The 20,882-nt window shown below is 40.7% G+C and overlaps 1 protein-coding gene across 2 annotated transcripts; it reads right to left on the bottom strand.

Annotated features, from left to right (window-relative positions):
- Nucleotides 1-1,117: 1,117 nt before the first annotated feature.
- Nucleotides 1,118-20,097, bottom strand: zmat1 (zinc finger matrin-type 1). 2 transcript variants are annotated; one of them, XM_055868720.1, is made up of 7 exons: nucleotides 19,944-20,097; nucleotides 17,361-17,464; nucleotides 16,730-16,804; nucleotides 15,959-16,106; nucleotides 3,792-4,061; nucleotides 3,488-3,578; nucleotides 1,118-3,339 (listed from the first exon to the last, which is right to left on the bottom strand). In XM_055868720.1, the coding sequence occupies exons 1-7, from the start codon at nucleotides 20,080-20,082 to the stop codon at nucleotides 2,319-2,321; spliced, it is 1,848 nt and encodes a 615-aa protein (XP_055724695.1). In that variant the 5' UTR covers nucleotides 20,083-20,097; the 3' UTR covers nucleotides 1,118-2,318. The 2 variants fall into 2 exon arrangements, with proteins under 2 accessions (XP_055724695.1, XP_055724696.1); XM_055868721.1 differs by having other exon boundaries at nucleotides 17,361-17,461.
- Nucleotides 20,098-20,882: the final 785 nt, after the last annotated feature.

Raw genomic sequence — 20,882 nt, 5'->3', positions numbered from 1 at the left:
CACACCTCAATCACTAACCACAGAGAGCTCAGTGCAGCAGGGTCCGGTGGGTTTAATGGAATCCCGGATGAGCCCCCATTATGTTACGCACGCCTCTGCGAAGAGGGAACGCAACTCCCTGCTATAACTCAACTCTCTGAAGTGCAAGAGGTATGGACTGTAGGTGCGAGCAAGGATGACACAAAAGCAGATTTTACCGTTTACTTGGATTTATTTTGGGGGCTCGTCCGGGATATGAACCCGGGACCTCTCGCACCGACGTAACAGAGTACTATAGGAAACAGGGTGAGTCCTGGAAGGTAAGCCCAAGCTAGCTGGTGCAGAGGGTAAGTCCTAGGGGGTAGATCCCCAGGGGGTTGGTTCCTGTGAGTACTATAGGAAACAGGGTGAGTCCTGGAAGGTAAGCTCGAGCAGGCTGGTACCTGCAGAGGGTAAGTCCTAGGGGATAGATCCCCAAGGGGGTTGGTTCCTGTGAGTACTATAGGAAACAGGGTGAGTCTTGGAAGGTAAGCTCGAGCAGGCTGGTACCTGCAGAGGGTAAGTCCTAGGGGGTAGATCCCCAGGGGGTTGGTTCCTGTGAGTACTATAGGAAACAGGGTGAGTCCTGGAAGGTAAGCTCGAGCAGGCTGGTACCTGCAGAGGGTAAGTCCTAGGGGGTAGATCCCCAGGGGGTTGGTTCCTGTGAGTACTATAGGAAACAGGGTGAGTCCTGGAAGGTAAGCCCGAGCTAGCTGGTACGTGCAGAGGGTAAGTCCTAGGGGATAAGAACCAGGGTGGGGTTGGTTCTCTGCTAAACCTGAAACGAGAGGGTGAAAGTCTCAGCCGCAGTGACCATGCTCAGCCGTGTACTGGTGAGAGAAATGGACCAGACAGGTTTGGATAGGTTTGGATTTCTGAACTTTAAATGTTATTAATCATTAGTTGTAACAGAGACCTGAAGGGTGCCATAGCCGAGGGGCTACACCAGAGGTTAATGGTTATCTGTAGGAAGAAGGTATATGGGGGTGCAATTAAGCTTGGAATGTACTGAGTGTAAGGAAAGCGATCACGTGGCAGGCATTGATATGGGGGGAGAGAGACATGGATAAGTGATGAAGGGGATCGAGGACAGGTCAGGTCACGTTAAGGGAGAAGAAAAGTTTATTACCCGTATCACTTAGTTTTCTGCCTAGCAATAAAGATACAATGTTTAGTGAGGAGACTCCACCCAAAGTGGGGTACATATACCACCACTATTGTAAACATGTTTTTGTCTAATGTAGCTGTATTGACCCTCTGGGAAGATTAAGCTTTCATAGTGTCTGTTAGGTTCTAATTCTCAGAGTAAAAACTCAACCGTATTAACTAAGTTGATGGTTTATATGTAGGATAATGTTTTAATGGTTTGTCAGTCTATTTTTAAATCTTATTTAATTATTTCATATATTAGACATGTGTTAAGGCCACACAGAGGGCCAGAGATGATTACAGACACCTGTGATAATCTGAAGATCCAAAATGGGCCACTGATGTTTTGTGACAGATTACATAAAACCCTTGAAAGATACAGTACCAAAACTATGGTATTTAACTGGTAAACTTAAAAAGTTTCTAGTAATATACCCTCCCTTTGTAACCCTATATAAAACACAGGAAATCACATTTTTGACTGCACTGGGCCTTTAATGTCATTGCAACATCATATTATTTTGCGCCGTGAAGTGAGCTATGATACTTCAAAATGGATGTGCAATAGAGTTGCGTGTCGAGGTTGCCGACAACATGACATATTCCTTGTACGCCCATCATCTCGCTGTCAGAAGCACGTTATAGCAGACGTTATAAACAGTCATGGCAGCTGATGTGAATAAACTATATTACATTCATGACACAAACCCGTATTTTACACTAAGCATATGGCTAGCCAGCTAGCATTACTACACTACTGCTTGTGTCATGACTGTGTAAAGTCAGTCGTCGTAAGCCAATGTTGTTGTCGTTGTTGACGTCTGTAATGTCCGGTGTGACAGCTGTAAAACTTGGAACATACTTAACGCGTTAAGACGTCTAGTGACATCATCAAGAGCTGACAGTGGGTGAACATAAAAAAAACAAGAACATGGGAGCTTGTTTGCTGCCAATTGTGATGCCAAATGGATCGGTAACATTTCTTCATGCGAGCCTACTTTGCTTAACAAAGTTTGGGAAGGACGTAGACCTTGGTTGCTTTTGTTCATGTTCACCAACTGTATACTTTTTATCATGTCACTAGACATATTTGCATTGAGTATGTTCCTGGCTTTAGCCTTCAGATGGTGGGTTCCAGGAGGGTCTCTGCATCACAAGCCTATGATGGACTCATCCCATAGCTTTTCCTCCTCTGTCCTGGTGTCCACTTTCTCCTTGGTCTTCTTCTTGTCTTTCCTGTGTTTGGCCTTCGTCTCCTTGGCCTGCTCCCTCTCTTCCATCTCTTCCTGAATCTCAGCCTGAATATGCACCTCCTTCTCCTCTCCTCCTCCCAACCTTTCCTCTGTACCCTCTTCTTTCTCCTCCTTCCTTCCTTCTTTTTCTTCATCCTCTTCCCGGCGTTTCTTTACCCTGTGTCCCTCCCTGTGACTCCTGCTACTATAGTGCAGTCTTTTTCTCTTCCTCTTACTCTCTTCCTCCGCTTCTTCGTCATGCTCTCTTCCTCTTCTCCCTTCTGTGTCGTCATCTCTTAGACTCTTCCCTCTCCTCCTCCTCTTCCTCTCCTCCGAGTCCTCCTCTCTCGCCCTCCTCCCTCTCTCCTTCCTCATCTTCCTCTTCCTCCTCTTCCTCTCTCTGTGCCTGTAGTCACTGTCACTGCTGTCACTGCTGTCACTGATGTCACTGCTGCTGCTGTAGGAAGAGGAGGAGCTTGTGTAGGAAGAGGAGGAGCTTGAACATTCCTTGCCCCTCCCCCTGGCTTTAGGCCAGCCAATAAAGCCTGCCGGAGCAGATCCTGGGGGGAAGGGCTGAGGGAAAGTGTGGCCCCAGGCTGTTTGCTCATAGGTGCCTCCCTTGAACCCAAAGTGAGTGGGAGGAGCCTGATAGGGCGGGCACCAAAGGGGAGGAGGATAAAAGGCAGCAGCAGGATGCAGAGGAAGAGAGGTGAGAGGAAGAGAAGGGCGGGAAGAAGGAGGAAGGCCCAAGGTGATTTTATTTTGGCCGTCAACCTTGCCGAGGTTCGCTTCTTCCTCCTCCTCTTCCCCGGTAGCCCCGAAGCTGGTTTTTGGGGCTATACCGCGGGCCTTCTGCACGTAGATGTAGTCGGCCAATTCATCTGCGAACGAATCATACACCTTCTTCTGAGACTTGCATAGGTCAACAACTTTCTTCTCTCTGATGGGACACAGGGTGAGAGCCAAAGGGTTACATACTTTGACATAGTGCAGAGCTGGGAACTTAGTGAAAATGATCTGTTTTGGGGAAACAAAGTGTGTTCTTCATGAAATGTATGAGGTCAAAATGAATGTGGCTGTCCTCTTACTTGATCTGGTGCTTGTTTCCTTGCATGTGAGCATGGTACATCTCCACAGAGTCAAGCTTAATGTTACACACCGGACATGTGAAGGAGTTGGCTGAAAACAGAGGAATAGTGGACAGAATATTATAATTACTCCTCAGAGGAGACAGAAACCTTGTTTTTGCATTTTGGGAGAAGATGGAGCTATTTGAGGGATTAAAAGCCTTGGTCAATTGCTTTCTTTCCTCTCCAGGCATGCTTTCCTTTCCACCCATTTCACTGACCGGTCTATGACCACAGATAGACAGACAGTGTAGGGCATGGGTACCTTGTGCAGGGTCCTCTCCCAGGTCTTTGAGCAGCTGCTGGCGGGAGTGGTTCCTATGGTGCTTGCGGCCGGCGTAGTGCTGCTGGGCCATGTGGGGGTTGTTGAAGGAGGCGGCACACAGGCGACAGTGCTTGTTAGAGTCACTCAGGTCCACAGTCTCTGAGGTGTTCTGGGGTCCCTTCCCCCCCTCCTCGACCATTCCCTGGTCAATGCCAGAGGCCTGGAGTGGGCCTGGTATGGCCAACCCGGGGCCCCTTTGAGGGAGAGTGTCTGATAGCGAAAGAGAGATGTGTGGGTTCAGTTTTAACCAATGACTATAATAGTATTAGATTACTTGTACTAACCTGCCAGCGTGAATTAGGCAGCGTGAAATAAACTTTAACACAATGAACACACTACAGTCATATAAGCAGTACTTACCTGTCAATTAGAGTGATTTAGGCTGTCTATTAGACAGAACTTACAAGTCTATTAAACAGTGTGATACAGGCAGTACTTACCTGTCAGTTAGACAGAGTGATATAGGCAGTACTTACCTGTCTATTAAAAAGTGTGATATAGGCAGTACTTACCTGTCTATTAAACAGTGTGATATAGGCAGTACTTACCTGCCTATTAGACAGAGTGATATAGGCAGTACTTACCTGTCTATTAGACAGAGTGATATAGGCAGTACTTGCCTGTCTATTAGATAGAACTTACCATTCTATTAAACAGTGTGATATAGGCAGAATTTACCTGTCAATTAGACAGAGTGATATAGGCAAAACGTACCTGTCTATTAGACAGTGTGATATAGGCTGTAATTACCATTCTATTAGACAGTGTGATATAGGCTGTAATGACCATTCTATTAGACAGTGTGATATAGGCTGTACTAACCATTCTATTAGACAGTGTGATATAGGATCTACCAACCTGTCAATTAGACAGAGTGATATAGGCTGTACTAACCTGTCTATTAGACAGTGTGATATAGGCAGTACTAACCTGTCTATTACAGCGTGATATAGGCTGTACTAACCTGTCTATTAGACCGTGTGATATAGGCAGTACTAACCTGTCTATTAGACAGTGTGATACAGGCAGTACTAACCTGTCTATTAGACAGAACTTACAAGTCTATTAAACAGTGTGATACAGGCAGTACTTACCTGTCAGTTAGACAGAGTGATATAGGCAGTACTTACCTGCCTATTAGACAGAGTGATATAGGCAGTACTTACCTGTCTATTAGACAGAGTGATATAGGCAGTACTTGCCTGTCTATTAGATAGAACTTACCATTCTATTAAACAGTGTGATATAGGCAGAATTTACCTGTCAATTAGAAAGAGTGATATAGGCAAAACGTACCTGTCTATTAGACAGTGTGATATAGGCTGTAATTACCATTCTATTAGACAGTGTGATATAGGCTGTACTAACCATTCTATTAGACAGTGTGATATAGGCTCTACCAACCTGTCAATTAGACAGAGTGATATAGGCTGTACTAACCTGTCTATTAGACAGTGTGATATAGGCAGTACTAACCTGTCTATTACAGAGTGATATAGGCTGTACTAACCTGTCTATTAGACCGTGTGATATAGGCTGTACTAACCTGTCTATTAGACAGTGTGATATAGGCTGTACTAACCTGTCTATTAGACCGTGTGATATAGGCTGTACTAACCTGTTTATTAGACAGTGTGATATAGGCTATACTAACCTGTTTATTAGACAGTGTGATATAGGCTGTACTAACCTGTCTATTACAGCGTGATATAGGCTGTACTAACCTGTCTATTAGACCGTGTGATATAGGCAGTACTAACCTGTCTATTAGACAGTGTGATACAGGCAGTACTAACCTGTCTATTAGACAGTGTGATATAGGCTGTACTAACCTGTCTATTAGACAGTGTGATATAGGCTGTACTAACATGTCTATTAGACAGTGTGATATAGGCTGTACTAACCTATTTATTAGACAGTGTGATATAGGCTATACTAACCTGTTTATTAGACAGTGTGATATAGGCTGTACTAACCTGTCTATTAGACATAGTGATATAGGCTGCACTAACCATTCTATTAGACAGTGTGATATAGACTGCACTAACCTGTCTATTAGACAGTGTGATATAGGCTGCACTAACCTGTCTATTAGACAGTGTGATATAGGCTATACTAACCTGTCTATTAGACAGTGTGATATAGGCTGTACTAACATGTCTATTAGACAGTGTGATATAGGCTAAACTAACATGTCTATTAGACAGTGTGATATAGGCTGTACTAACCTGTCTATTAGACAGTGTGATATAGGCAGTACTAACCTGTCTATTACAGCGTGATATAGGCTGTACTAACCTGTCTATTAGACCGTGTGATATAGGCAGTACTAACCTGTCTATTAGACAGTGTGATACAGGCAGTACTAACCTGTCTATTAGACAGTGTGATATAGGCTGTACTAACCTGTCTATTAGACAGTGTGATATAGGCTGTACTAACATGTCTATTAGACAGTGTGATATAGGCTGTACTAACCTGTCTATTAGACAGTGTGATATAGGCTAAACTAACATGTCTATTAGACAGTGTGATATAGGCTGTACTAACCTGTCTATTAGACAGTGTGATATAGGCAGTACTAACCTGTCTATTACAGCGTGATATAGGCTGTACTAACCTGTCTATTAGACCGTGTGATATAGGCAGTACTAACCTGTCTATTAGACAGTGTGATACAGGCAGTACTAACCTGTCTATTAGACAGTGTGATATAGGCTGTACTAACATGTCTATTAGACAGTGTGATATAGGCTGTACTAACCTGTTTATTAGACAGTGTGATATAGGCTATACTAACCTGTTTATTAGACAGTGTGATATAGGCAGTACTAACCTGTCTATTACAGCGTGATATAGGCAGTACTAACCTGTCTATTAGACAGTGTGATATAGGCTGTACTAACCTGTCTATTAGACAGTGTGATATAGGCTGTACTAACCTGTCTATTAGACAGTGTGATATAGGCTATACTAACCTGTTTATTAGACAGTGTGATATAGGCTGTACTAACCTGTCTATTACAGCGTGATGTAGGCTGTACTAACCTGTCTATTAGACCGTGTGATATAGGCAGTACTAACCTGTCTATTACAGCGTGATATAGGCTGTACTAACCTGTCTATTAGACCGTGTGATATAGGCAGTACTAACCTGTCTATTAGACAGTGTGATACAGGCAGTACTAACCTGTCTATTAGACAGAACTTACAAGTCTATTAAACAGTGTGATACAGGCAGTACTTACCTGTCAGTTAGACAGAGTGATATAGGCAGTACTTACCTGCCTATTAGACAGAGTGATATAGGCAGTACTTGCCTGTCTATTAGATAGAACTTACCATTCTATTAAACAGTGTGATATAGGCAGAATTTACCTGTCAATTAGACAGAGTGATATAGGCAAAACGTACCTGTCTATTAGACAGTGTGATATAGGCTGTAATTACCATTCTATTAGACAGTGTGATATAGGCTGTAATGACCATTCTATTAGACAGTGTGATATAGGCTGTACTAACCATTCTATTAGACAGTGTGATATAGGCTCTACCAACCTGTCAATTAGACAGAGTGATATAGGCTGTACTAACCTGTCTATTACAGCGTGATGTAGGCTGTACTAACCTGTCTATTAGACCGTGTGATATAGGCAGTACTAACCTGTCTATTACAGCGTGATATAGCCTGTACTAACCTGTCTATTAGACCGTGTGATATAGGCAGTACTAACCTGTCTATTAGACAGTGTGATACAGGCAGTACTAACCTGTTTATTAGACAGTGTGATATAGGCTGTACTAACCTGTCTATTAGACAGTGTGATATAGGCTGTACTAACATGTCTATTAGACAGTGTGATATAGGCTGTACTAACCTGTTTATTAGACAGTGTGATATAGGCTATACTAACCTGTTTATTAGACAGTGTGATATAGGCTGTACTAACCTGTCTATTAGACATAGTGATATAGGCTGCACTAACCATTCTATTAGACAGTGTGATATAGACTGCACTAACCTGTCTATTAGACAGTGTGATATAGGCTGCACTAACCTGTCTATTAGACAGTGTGATATAGGCTATACTAACCTGTCTATTAGACAGTGTGATATAGGCTATACTAACCTGTCTATTAGACAGTGTGATATAGGCAGTACTAACCTGTCTATTAGACAGTGTGATATAGGCTAAACTAACATGTCTATTAGACAGTGTGATATAGGCTGTACTAACCTGTCTATTAGACAGTGTGATATAGGCAGTACTAACCTGTCTATTACAGCGTGATATAGGCTGTACTAACCTGTCTATTAGACCGTGTGATATAGGCAGTACTAACCTGTCTATTAGACAGTGTGATACAGGCAGTACTAACCTGTCTATTAGACAGTGTGATATAGGCTGTACTAACATGTCTATTAGACAGTGTGATATAGGCTGTACTAACCTGTTTATTAGACAGTGTGATATAGGCAGTACTAACCTGTCTATTACAGCGTGATATAGGCAGTACTAACCTGTCTATTAGACAGTGTGATATAGGCTGTACTAACATGTCTATTAGACAGTGTGATATTAGCTATACTAACCTGTTTATTAGACAGTGTGATATAGGCTGTACTAACCTGTCTATTACAGCGTGATGTAGGCTGTACTAACCTGTCTATTAGACCGTGTGATATAGGCAGTACTAACCTGTCTATTACAGCGTGATATAGCCTGTACTAACCTGTCTATTAGACCGTGTGATATAGGCAGTACTAACCTGTCTATTAGACAGTGTGATACAGGCAGTACTAACCTGTCTATTAGACAGTGTGATATAGGCTGTACTAACCTGTCTATTAGACAGTGTGATATAGGCTGTACTAACATGTCTATTAGACAGTGTGATATAGGCTGTACTAACCTGTTTATTAGACAGTGTGATATAGGCTATACTAACCTGTTTATTAGACAGTGTGATATAGGCTATACAAACCTGTTTATTAGACAGTGTGATATAGGCTGTACTAACCTGTCTATTAGACATAGTGATATAGGCAGCACTAACCATTCTATTAGACAGTGTGATATAGACTGCACTAACCTGTCTATTAGACAGTGTGATATAGGCTGCACTAACCTGTCTATTAGACAGTGTGATATAGGCTATACTAACCTGTCTATTAGACAGTGTGATATAGGCAGTACTAACCTGTCTATTAGACAGTGTGATATAGGCTAAACTAACATGTCTATTAGACAGTGTGATATAGGCTGTACTAACCTGTCTATTAGACAGTGTGATATAGGCAGTACTAACCTGTCTATTACAGCGTGATATAGCCTGTACTAACCTGTCTATTAGACCGTGTGATATAGGCAGTACTAACCTGTCTATTAGACAGTGTGATACAGGCAGTACTAACCTGTCTATTAGACAGTGTGATATAGGCTGTACTAACCTGTCTATTAGACAGTGTGATATAGGCTGTACTAACCTGTTTATTAGACAGTGTGATATAGGCTATACTAACCTGTTTATTAGACAGTGTGATATAGGCAGTACTAACCTGTCTATTACAGCGTGATATAGGCAGTACTAACCTGTCTATTAGACAGTGTGATATAGGCTGTACTAACCTGTCTATTAGACAGTGTGATATAGGCTGTACTAACATGTCTATTAGACAGTGTGATATAGGCTGTACTAACCTGTCTATTAGACAGTGTGATATAGGCTATACTAACCTGTTTATTAGACAGTGTGATATAGGCTGTACTAACCTGTCTATTACAGCGTGATGTAGGCTGTACTAACCTGTCTATTAGACCGTGTGATATAGGCAGTACTAACCTGTCTATTACAGCGTGATATAGGCTGTACTAACCTGTCTATTAGACCGTGTGATATAGGCAGTACTAACCTGTCTATTAGACAGTGTGATACAGGCAGTACTAACCTGTCTATTAGACAGAACTTACAAGTCTATTAAACAGTGTGATACAGGCAGTACTTACCTGTCAGTTAGACAGAGTGATATAGGCAGTACTTACCTGCCTATTAGACAGAGTGATATAGGCAGTACTTGCCTGTCTATTAGATAGAACTTACCATTCTATTAAACAGTGTGATATAGGCAGAATTTACCTGTCAATTAGACAGAGTGATATAGGCAAAACGTACCTGTCTATTAGACAGTGTGATATAGGCTGTAATTACCATTCTATTAGACAGTGTGATATAGGCTGTAATGACCATTCTATTAGACAGTGTGATATAGGCTGTACTAACCATTCTATTAGACAGTGTGATATAGGCTCTACCAACCTGTCAATTAGACAGAGTGATATAGGCTGTACTAACCTGTCTATTACAGCGTGATGTAGGCTGTACTAACCTGTCTATTAGACCGTGTGATATAGGCAGTACTAACCTGTCTATTAGACAGTGTGATACAGGCAGTACTAACCTGTTTATTAGACAGTGTGATATAGGCTGTACTAACCTGTCTATTAGACAGTGTGATATAGGCTGTACTAACATGTCTATTAGACAGTGTGATATAGGCTGTACTAACCTGTTTATTAGACAGTGTGATATAGGCTATACTAACCTGTTTATTAGACAGTGTGATATAGGCTGTACTAACCTGTCTATTAGACATAGTGATATAGGCTGCACTAACCTGTCTATTAGACAGTGTGATATAGACTGCACTAACCTGTCTATTAGACAGTGTGATATAGGCTGCACTAACCTGTCTATTAGACAGTGTGATATAGGCTATACTAACCTGTCTATTAGACAGTGTGATATAGGCTATACTAACCTGTCTATTAGACAGTGTGATATAGGCAGTACTAACCTGTCTATTAGACAGTGTGATATAGGCTAAACTAACATGTCTATTAGACAGTGTGATATAGGCTGTACTAACCTGTCTATTACAGCGTGATATAGGCTGTACTAACCTGTCTATTAGACCGTGTGATATAGGCAGTACTAACCTGTCTATTAGACAGTGTGATACAGGCAGTACTAACCTGTCTATTAGACAGTGTGATATAGGCTGTACTAACATGTCTATTAGACAGTGTGATATAGGCTGTACTAACATGTCTATTAGACAGTGTGATATAGGCTGTACTAACCTGTTTATTAGACAGTGTGATATAGGCTATACTAACCTGTTTATTAGACAGTGTGATATAGGCTGTACTAACCTGTCTATTAGACATAGTGATATAGGCTGCACTAACCTGTCTATTAGACAGTGTGATATAGACTGCACTAACCTGTCTATTAGACAGTGTGATATAGGCTGCACTAACCTGTCTATTAGACAGTGTGATATAGGCTATACTAACCTGTCTATTAGACAGTGTGATATAGGCTATACTAACCTGTCTATTAGACAGTGTGATATAGGCAGTACTAACCTGTCTATTAGACAGTGTGATATAGGCTAAACTAACCTGTTTATTAGACAGTGTGATATAGGCAGTACTAACCTGTCTATTACAGCGTGATATAGGCTGTACTAACCTGTCTATTAGACCGTGTGATATAGGCAGTACTAACCTGTCTATTAGACAGTGTGATACAGGCAGTACTAACCTGTCTATTAGACAGTGTGATATAGGCTGTACTAACATGTCTATTAGACAGTGTGATATAGGCTGTACTAACCTGTCTATTAGACAGTGTGATATAGGCTATACTAACCTGTTTATTAGACAGTGTGATATAGGCAGTACTAACCTGTCTATTACAGCGTGATATAGGCAGTACTAACCTGTCTATTAGACAGTGTGATATAGGCTGTACTAACATGTCTATTAGACAGTGTGATATTAGCTATACTAACCTGTTTATTAGACAGTGTGATATAGGCTGTACTAACCTGTCTATTACAGCGTGATATAGGCTGTACTAACCTGTCTATTAGACCGTGTGATATAGGCAGTACTAACCTGTCTATTACAGCGTGATATAGCCTGTACTAACCTGTCTATTAGACCGTGTGATATAGGCAGTACTAACCTGTCTATTAGACAGTGTGATACAGGCAGTACTAACCTGTCTATTAGACAGTGTGATATAGGCTGTACTAACCTGTCTATTAGACAGTGTGATATAGGCTGTACTAACATGTCTATTAGACAGTGTGATATAGGCTGTACTAACCTGTTTATTAGACAGTGTGATATAGGCTATACTAACCTGTTTATTAGACAGTGTGATATAGGCTATACAAACCTGTTTATTAGACAGTGTGATATAGGCTGTACTAACCTGTCTATTAGACATAGTGATATAGGCTGCACTAACCATTCTATTAGACAGTGTGATATAGACTGCACTAACCTGTCTATTAGACAGTGTGATATAGGCTGCACTAACCTGTCTATTAGACAGTGTGATATAGGCTATACTAACCTGTCTATTAGACAGTGTGATATAGGCAGTACTAACCTGTCTATTAGACAGTGTGATATAGGCAGTACTAACATGTCTATTAGACAGTGTGATATAGGCTGTACTAACCTGTCTATTAGACAGTGTGATATAGGCAGTACTAACCTGTCTATTACAGCGTGATATAGCCTGTACTAACCTGTTTATTAGACAGTGTGATATAGGCTATACTAACCTGTTTATTAGACAGTGTGATATAGGCTAAACTAACATGTCTATTAGACCGTGTGATATAGGCAGTACTAACCTGTCTATTAGACAGTGTGATACAGGCAGTACTAACCTGTCTATTAGACAGTGTGATATAGGCTGTACTAACCTTTCTATTAGACAGTGTGATATAGGCTATACTAACCTGTCTATTAGACAGTGTGATATAGGCAGTACTAACCTGTCTATTAGACAGTGTGATATAGGCTAAACTAACATGTCTATTAGACAGTGTGATATAGGCTGTACTAACCTGTTTATTAGACAGTGTGATATAGGCAGTACTAACCTGTCTATTACAGCGTGATATAGGCTGTACTAACCTGTCTATTAGACCGTGTGATATAGGCAGTACTAACCTGTCTATTAGACAGTGTGATACAGGCAGTACTAACCTGTCTATTAGACAGTGTGATATAGGCTGTACTAACATGTCTATTAGACAGTGTGATATAGGCTGTACTAACCTGTCTATTAGACAGTGTGATATAGGCTATACTAACCTGTTTATTAGACAGTGTGATATAGGCAGTACTAACCTGTCTATTACAGCGTGATATAGGCAGTACTAACCTGTCTATTAGACAGTGTGATATAGGCTGTACTAACATGTCTATTAGACAGTGTGATATTAGCTATACTAACCTGTTTATTAGACAGTGTGATATAGGCTGTACTAACCTGTCTATTACAGCGTGATATAGGCTGTACTAACCTGTCTATTAGACCGTGTGATATAGGCAGTACTAACCTGTCTATTACAGCGTGATATAGCCTGTACTAACCTGTCTATTAGACCGTGTGATATAGGCAGTACTAACCTGTCTATTAGACAGTGTGATACAGGCAGTACTAACCTGTCTATTAGACAGTGTGATATAGGCTGTACTAACCTGTCTATTAGACAGTGTGATATAGGCTGTACTAACATGTCTATTAGACAGTGTGATATAGGCTGTACTAACCTGTTTATTAGACAGTGTGATATAGGCTATACTAACCTGTTTATTAGACAGTGTGATATAGGCTATACAAACCTGTTTATTAGACAGTGTGATATAGGCTGTACTAACCTGTCTATTAGACATAGTGATATAGGCTGCACTAACCATTCTATTAGACAGTGTGATATAGACTGCACTAACCTGTCTATTAGACAGTGTGATATAGGCTGCACTAACCTGTCTATTAGACAGTGTGATATAGGCTATACTAACCTGTCTATTAGACAGTGTGATATAGGCAGTACTAACCTGTCTATTAGACAGTGTGATATAGGCTAAACTAACATGTCTATTAGACAGTGTGATATAGGCTGTACTAACCTGTCTATTAGACAGTGTGATATAGGCAGTACTAACCTGTCTATTACAGCGTGATATAGCCTGTACTAACCTGTTTATTAGACAGTGTGATATAGGCTATACTAACCTGTTTATTAGACAGTGTGATATAGGCTAAACTAACATGTCTATTAGACCGTGTGATATAGGCAGTACTAACCTGTCTATTAGACAGTGTGATACAGGCAGTACTAACCTGTCTATTAGACAGTGTGATATAGGCTGTACTAACCTTTCTATTAGACAGTGTGATATAGGCTGCACTAAGCTATCTATTAGACAGTGTGATACAGGCAGTACTAACCTGTCTATTAGACAGTGTGACATAGGCTGTACTAACCTGTTTATTAGACAGTGTGATATAGGCTATACTAACCTGTTTATTAGACAGTGTGATATAGGCTATACTAACCTGTTTATTAGACAGTGTGATATAGGCTGTACTAACCTGTCTATTAGACAGTGTGATATAGGCTGTACTAACCTTTCTATTAGACAGTGTGATATAGGCTGCACTAACCTGTCTATTAGACAGTGTGATGCAGGCAGTACTAACCTGTCTATTAGACAGTGTGATATAGGCAGTACTAACCTTTCTATTAGACAGTGTGATATAGGCTGCACTAACCTGTCTATTAGACAGTGTGATATAGGCTGCACTAACCTGTCTATTAGACGGTGTGATATAGGCAGTACTAAACTTTCTATTAGACAGTGTAATATAGGCTGCACTAACCTGTCTATTAGACAGTGTGATATAGGGTATACTAACCTGTTTATTAGACAGTGTGATATAGGCTATACTAACCTGTTTATTAGACAGTGTGATATAGGCTAAACTAACATGTCTATTAGACCGTGTGATATAGGCAGTACTAACCTGTCTATTAGACAGTGTGATACAGGCAGTACTAACCTGTCTATTAGACAGTGTGATATAGGCTGTACTAACCTTTCTATTAGACAGTGTGATATAGGCTGCACTAAGCTATCTATTAGACAGTGTGATACAGGCAGTACTAACCTGTCTATTAGACAGTGTGACATAGGCTGTACTAACCTGTTTATTAGACAGTGTGATATAGGCTATACTAACCTGTTTATTAGACAGTGTGATATAGGCTATACTAACCTGTTTATTAGACAGTGTGATATAGGCTGTACTAACCTGTCTATTAGACAGTGTGATATAGGCTGTACTAACCTTTCTATTAGACAGTGTGATATAGGCTGCACTAACCTGTCTATTAGACAGTGTGATGCAGGCAGTACTAACCTGTCTATTAGACAGTGTGATATAGGCAGTACTAACCTTTCTATTAGACAGTGTGATATAGGCTGCACTAACCTGTCTATTAGACAGTGTGATATAGGCTGCACTAACCTGTCTATTAGACGGTGTGATATAGGCAGTACTAAACTTTCTATTAGACAGTGTAATATAGGCTGCACTAACCTGTCTATTAGACAGTGTGATATAGGGTATACTAACCTGTCTATTAGACAGTGTGATATAGGCAGTACTAACCTGTCTATTAGACAGTGTGATATAGGCTGTAGTAACCTGTTTATTAGACAGTGTGATATAGGCTATACTAACCTGTTTATTAGACAGTGTGATATAGGCTATACTAACCTGTCTATTAGACAGTGTGATATAGGCAGTACTAACCTGTCTATTAGACAGTGTGATATAGGCTGTACTAACCTGTTTATTAGACAGTGTGATATAGGCTATAGTAACCTGTGTATTTTTGTTTATTTTATTTATTTCACCTTTATTTAACCAGGTAGGCTAGTTGAGAACAAGTTCTCATTTGCAACTGCGACCTGGCCAAGATAAAGCATAGCAGTGTGAACAGACAACAACACAGAGTTACACATGGAGTAAACAATAGACAAGTCAATAACATGGTAGAAAAAAGAGAATCTATATACAATGTGTGCAAAAGGCATGAGGTAGGCAATAAATCGAATAATTACAATTAAGACAGTGTGATATAGGCTGTACTAACCTGTCTACTACATTGTGATATAGGCTGTACTAACCTGTCTATTAGACAGTGTGATATAGGCAGTACTAACCTGCTGGCTGGGTGGTGGGATAAAGGGCCTGTTTTCTCAGGTTCTTGGCATGGACCTTGCCGTCGTAGTGGGAGCGGGCCACCACCGGAGAACTGAACACCATGCTGCACAGCTCACAGAAGCGGTCCTTGTCCATAGTGATTCCTCTCTGCTCAACACAACATCAGACACCCACACTCATAACGGTAACAATAACATGATATTCTACAACCTTTCAGAGGAAGTAACAATAATGCTCTCTAGAAGCTTATTGATTTCACCTGGATCGGGTTGGAACGCATTGGACCATGTCGGACCCATTACAATAACACTTTAGGGTTGCGATCATGGCATTCACGGCAGGTAGCCTAGTGTTTAGAGCGTTATGCCAGTAACCGAAAGGTTGCTGCATCAAATCCCCGAGCTGACAAGGTAAAAATCTGTCGTTCTGCCCCTGAGCAAGCCAGTTAACCCACTGTTCCCCGGGCGCCGAAGACGTGGATGTCGATTAAGGCAGCCCTCCGCACCTCTCTGACTCAGAGGGGTTGGGTTAAATGCGGAAGACACATTTCAGTTGAAGGCATTCAGTTGTACAACTGACTAGGTACCCCCCTTTCCCCTTCTGATGGTTGGAACGTCAACACAATGCCTAATTTTGATTTCATCAGGATTGGGTTCATACAATTGCTACCAGAAGCTGGATTTACACACACACAAATGACTTGCCTAGTTAAATAAAAATAAAAATGCAAATAACATTTTGTCCAGGCATCTGTTCCATCAAAGTCTTACCTGGAAGTCTTTACTTCGTTTCTCATCTTTCTTGGTCTGCACGTAGAGTCTCACTTTCTGAGCATGCTTCTTTCCCTGCAGTCAGAGGATGACATTATCATTTTTTCTCTAGCTTCTTTGCAGAGGAGCTCAAACTGTACAGTTGGCTAACATTAAGACATTCAGCACGTAAAATGAACACACTAAAATATGATGAAGATGGTTTCTGTTGAATTAAACTTGGGTTGGTGGGTAGACAGACACATTGGTGGTGGGTGGAGCGAGTTACCCCCAATGACAAGTGCGTTGAGACCTAAAGGAAAGTACTGTTTAAACGTTATTGGTTATCATAATTACAACACTTCAACCGGTGTCGCTCATTCAGCCGACAGAAACGTTCAACCGGTTCTCCCCATTAAGCAGCGAGTCGGAGTCAGAGGCCGAGCCTTCTCTGGTCTCTACTCCTCCCGTTACGGGGTCTGAGACGCCGAAGGCTCCCACCATTAGCTCTGACAAATTGAAAACTCTAGTCATTGGCTACTCCATTACCCGCAGTATTAGACTTAAAACGAATCATCCAGCGATCATACACTGTTTACCAGGGGGCAGGGCTAAGTGTTGAGACATGGAAGACGGACACACACTCACATACCTCGTAGTGTGCGATCCTCTGGGACTCGAACAGCAGAGAAGCCTCACACACATGGCAGTGGCTGTCGGTGAAGAGACCCTTCAGGTCACTTTCTCCCAAGTCTGCTGGGAACAAGGAACGATCCTTTAACATTTTTGAATGTTCAGAGAACGTTCTGAACAAAAGAATGCCTGGATGAAAGACAAAATACACAATACAAATGAAATCCTCAAAACAGAAGATAAATATTTGAACCATGCTGTGAAAAATAGAGTACATCTGTTGTTGTTGTGATTGCATGAATCACTGTGTGAAATGGATAATAAAGTTGAAAGAAAACACAAAAGAGAAAACTTGGGACATCGACCCACATGTGTACTGTACATAACCAAGACAAAAATAAAATAACTATGAAACATTGAGCTTATTGAAAGCAGCATCTGAGTTAAGAGCAACCATAGGTCTTCACTCAAGTCAACATCTTTGTCCATGTGTGCAGATGAATGAGAAAATGTTTGGACACTTGACAGAATGGAGGGGGCAAGTTGTAAGAGTAAGGATATGTGACCATTTCGTTGGAAGACACAATATGAAGAACCAACCTCACTACTCAGATTCAATTTTCTCAACCCAATGACTGCCAAACCTGAGTCTTGCAATAAATCAATGTCAGTCTTTGTTGCAAGTGAATTTCCCCACTGATGTTTAAATGTTTATATGTGACCTACAGTAACACTCATGCACTATTTTGATTCATATTAGATTGATAAGATGTCATCTAATTTGGGGGTCATTAGGACCTTTTCTACTGATCATTTTGACAACAGAACATAGACAAATCACTGTTCGCACATAATGTAGACACTGATATGGTGCTGGAGATCATGAATGTGAGGTTAGAAAGTGCCCCTTTAATGTGATAAACTGGTATGAAAATCAGTGAGTCTAACCTACTGTGTCGATTGTGTAGGGTGAAAACTCAGTTCATTACATGTACACTATATACTTCACTACATAATGTATTCCGAGTATCAGATGTCTGAAGCCAAAACACTCTTACTATCACTTTTACTGAATTGATCATTCCAAATGCTGTCAAGGCTCATTCTGAAATATAATAACAGAAAGCGACACATACTGTAGTCTCTTGCATGCAGACTGTGTATCATGTACACTACCATCTTTCTGTAGAAGGACTAAAATTGAATTCACAGATGTAGCTGAAACTTTGGGTGAGGACAATGTACTGTTCCTCTGCCTAGTCACAAATAATTTTAACTGTACCCCAATCATAAACCGTAAAGAAGGCCTTAAAAACACTACTCAATGTTACTGATAACTTATCTGTCTTGCTTATAAAGTGCCCATATTTTGCCTTGACTACACCCTGTAATATTAATTTAGAAATCAACTGTTTCCTTTCCCACTTGTTTGCTCTCCTAATTTTGAGAGGACTCCATGGAGAATAATTCACCGGCAGGCTACATACTAGGTTCATTGACGCATGCCCATGCTTGAATCTTGGGAGTTATAAATCATTGTTTCAAAACCATCTACAATTGAGAATGCACTTAGTGCTATTGCTAGAACTCAAAATGGCTATTGCTTCCACAACCTTTACTTTCAAAATGTCCCATAAAGAGACTGGATTTCTACACACATTACTACTTTAAAGTACAGTACTTACCAACTGTTAACCGCACCCTTTAGTGATGGTAAACAAGATAGCAGAAATAGAACTGAACTTGATGTTCAGAAGGTTTGAACACCAGTGTGTGGGCATTTTCAATATGGCTGATGTGAATTGACAAAAATGGCATACAAGTCCCTTACTACTGCACAAGTTATATAGTTATATTAAGTATAGCAATGAAGTGAAAACAACTGTTTGTTGATGTTGACAACCTATTGGTATTGCAAACTCTCTCCAGATAGTCATGTGAGCACTGTGTAAAGAGATAGCTTATGCCTAATAATGGAATTGAATGTAATACTAGACAAGTCAAAAAGTTTCACAAGAGGTAATATACACTGTAACAATGTTTAGCTAGTTAGGCAGCAGTTTTGAATAAATTAGCCAAGACCCTATTTCAAGACTGGTGACCCAGGCAAGACAAAAACAATGTGCCTTGCTGTGTATAGCTAGTTTCTTAACCCAGGCACCGGTTCTGATTGAATAGGACTAGTCAATAATTTCGTGCTAACCCATCCAATGTGACAGCAACTGTAGTGGGGGGATTGTGCTAGCAAATTGGCTTCAATGCAATGGCAGCTACCGTAGGGCCTCCCAGTCAAGTGTTTATACGTTTTAACTAACGTATAGCTAATAGTTAGCTAGCTTGCAGTGATTACAAGGATATGCGTAAAACGACGTTCACATGGGAAAGACACGATTGTTAACCGACAGAAAGTGATCATATCGGATAACTAGCTCGCTAAAGTTGATCCTATTATAGGCTAAAGTGCCTAATTCGACATTTAACAGTTAGCTAACTCGCTAAATTTGAGAACGCCCTTGGCTAACGTCAGCATTGCTAGCTAGCTTGCTACAAACTGGGCATCCATTCACCAGACGCTGTAATTTCGCGTTCTTAATGAACTCACCTTCAATCTGTGAACTATTGGTATTATTAGTGTTTATTACTGTGTCAGCATCTGATACAGAAGCCACGTTATGAGTAGAAATAATGTTATTTTTAGTATCTGACTCCGCTAGCAGCGGAGCACAGATACTTCCCTCCATCTTTCTTCCTATCTGAGCAACGCAGGCGCAATGTGTCCATATATGTTTGCAGAACATGATAACTAAGGTTACATATGTAACCATGGTTATGTGAGTTTATATGGATCACTCCAATCCAATATAGTGAAACATAACATTATTTACTCTCTGTAAAGTTAGAGTTTTGTTTTGACTTGGTTGGGAATTCTGTGTGCTCAACTTGCATATAATAACTGAAAACCTTTTACTGTATTGTTTATGTTTTTCTGCTCAATTGTATTTTCAAATCTGAACAAAAATATAAAGGCAACATGCAACAATTTCCAAATGTTTACTGAGTTATAGTTCATATAAGGAAATCAGTCAATTTAAATAAATTCATTAAGGCCTAGTCTATGGCCTAGTCACATGACTGGGTGGTGGCGCAGCCATGGGTGGGCCTGGGAGGGCACAGGCCCACCCACATGGCAGCCAGGTCGATCCACGGGGAGCCAGGCCCAGCCAATCAGGATGAGTTTTTCCCCACAAAAGGGCTTTATTACAGACAGAAATACTCCTCAACACCTCAAAATAGTGGAGATATGAACATTACATTTCTGGGAACAGCTCTGATGGACCTTCAGCATGCCAATTACATCTCTAGCATTGTGTTGTGTGACAAAACGGCATATTTTAGAGTGGACTTTTATTTTCCCAAGCACAAGGTGCACCTGTGTAACACTGTTTAATCAGCTTCTTGATATGCCACACCTGTCAGGTGGATGGATTATCTTGGCAAAGGAGAAATTCTCACTAACAGGGATGTAAACAAATTTGTGCAC

This window comes from Salvelinus fontinalis, chromosome 18, assembly GCF_029448725.1.
Source record: "Salvelinus fontinalis isolate EN_2023a chromosome 18, ASM2944872v1, whole genome shotgun sequence".
In the NCBI taxonomy this organism is placed as follows: Eukaryota; Metazoa; Chordata; class Actinopteri; order Salmoniformes; family Salmonidae; genus Salvelinus; species Salvelinus fontinalis.
Note: the sequence above shows the minus strand (reverse complement) of the source record. Positions and strands in the feature narration are given on the sequence as shown.

Bases quoted from the DNA above. Each gene is read 5' to 3' on its own strand.
- zmat1 (XM_055868720.1), bottom strand. From the start codon at position 20,082: ATGGAGGGAAGTATCTGTGCTCCGCTGCTAGCGGAGTCAGATACTAAA. The intron at 4,062-15,958 runs GTTAGTACTGCC...TTTCGCTATCAG, and splicing joins TCCCACCACCCAGCCAGCAG to ACACTCTCCCTCAAAGGGGC. The intron at 3,579-3,791 runs GTACCCATGCCC...CTCTGTTTTCAG, and splicing joins GGGAGAGGACCCTGCACAAG to CCAACTCCTTCACATGTCCG.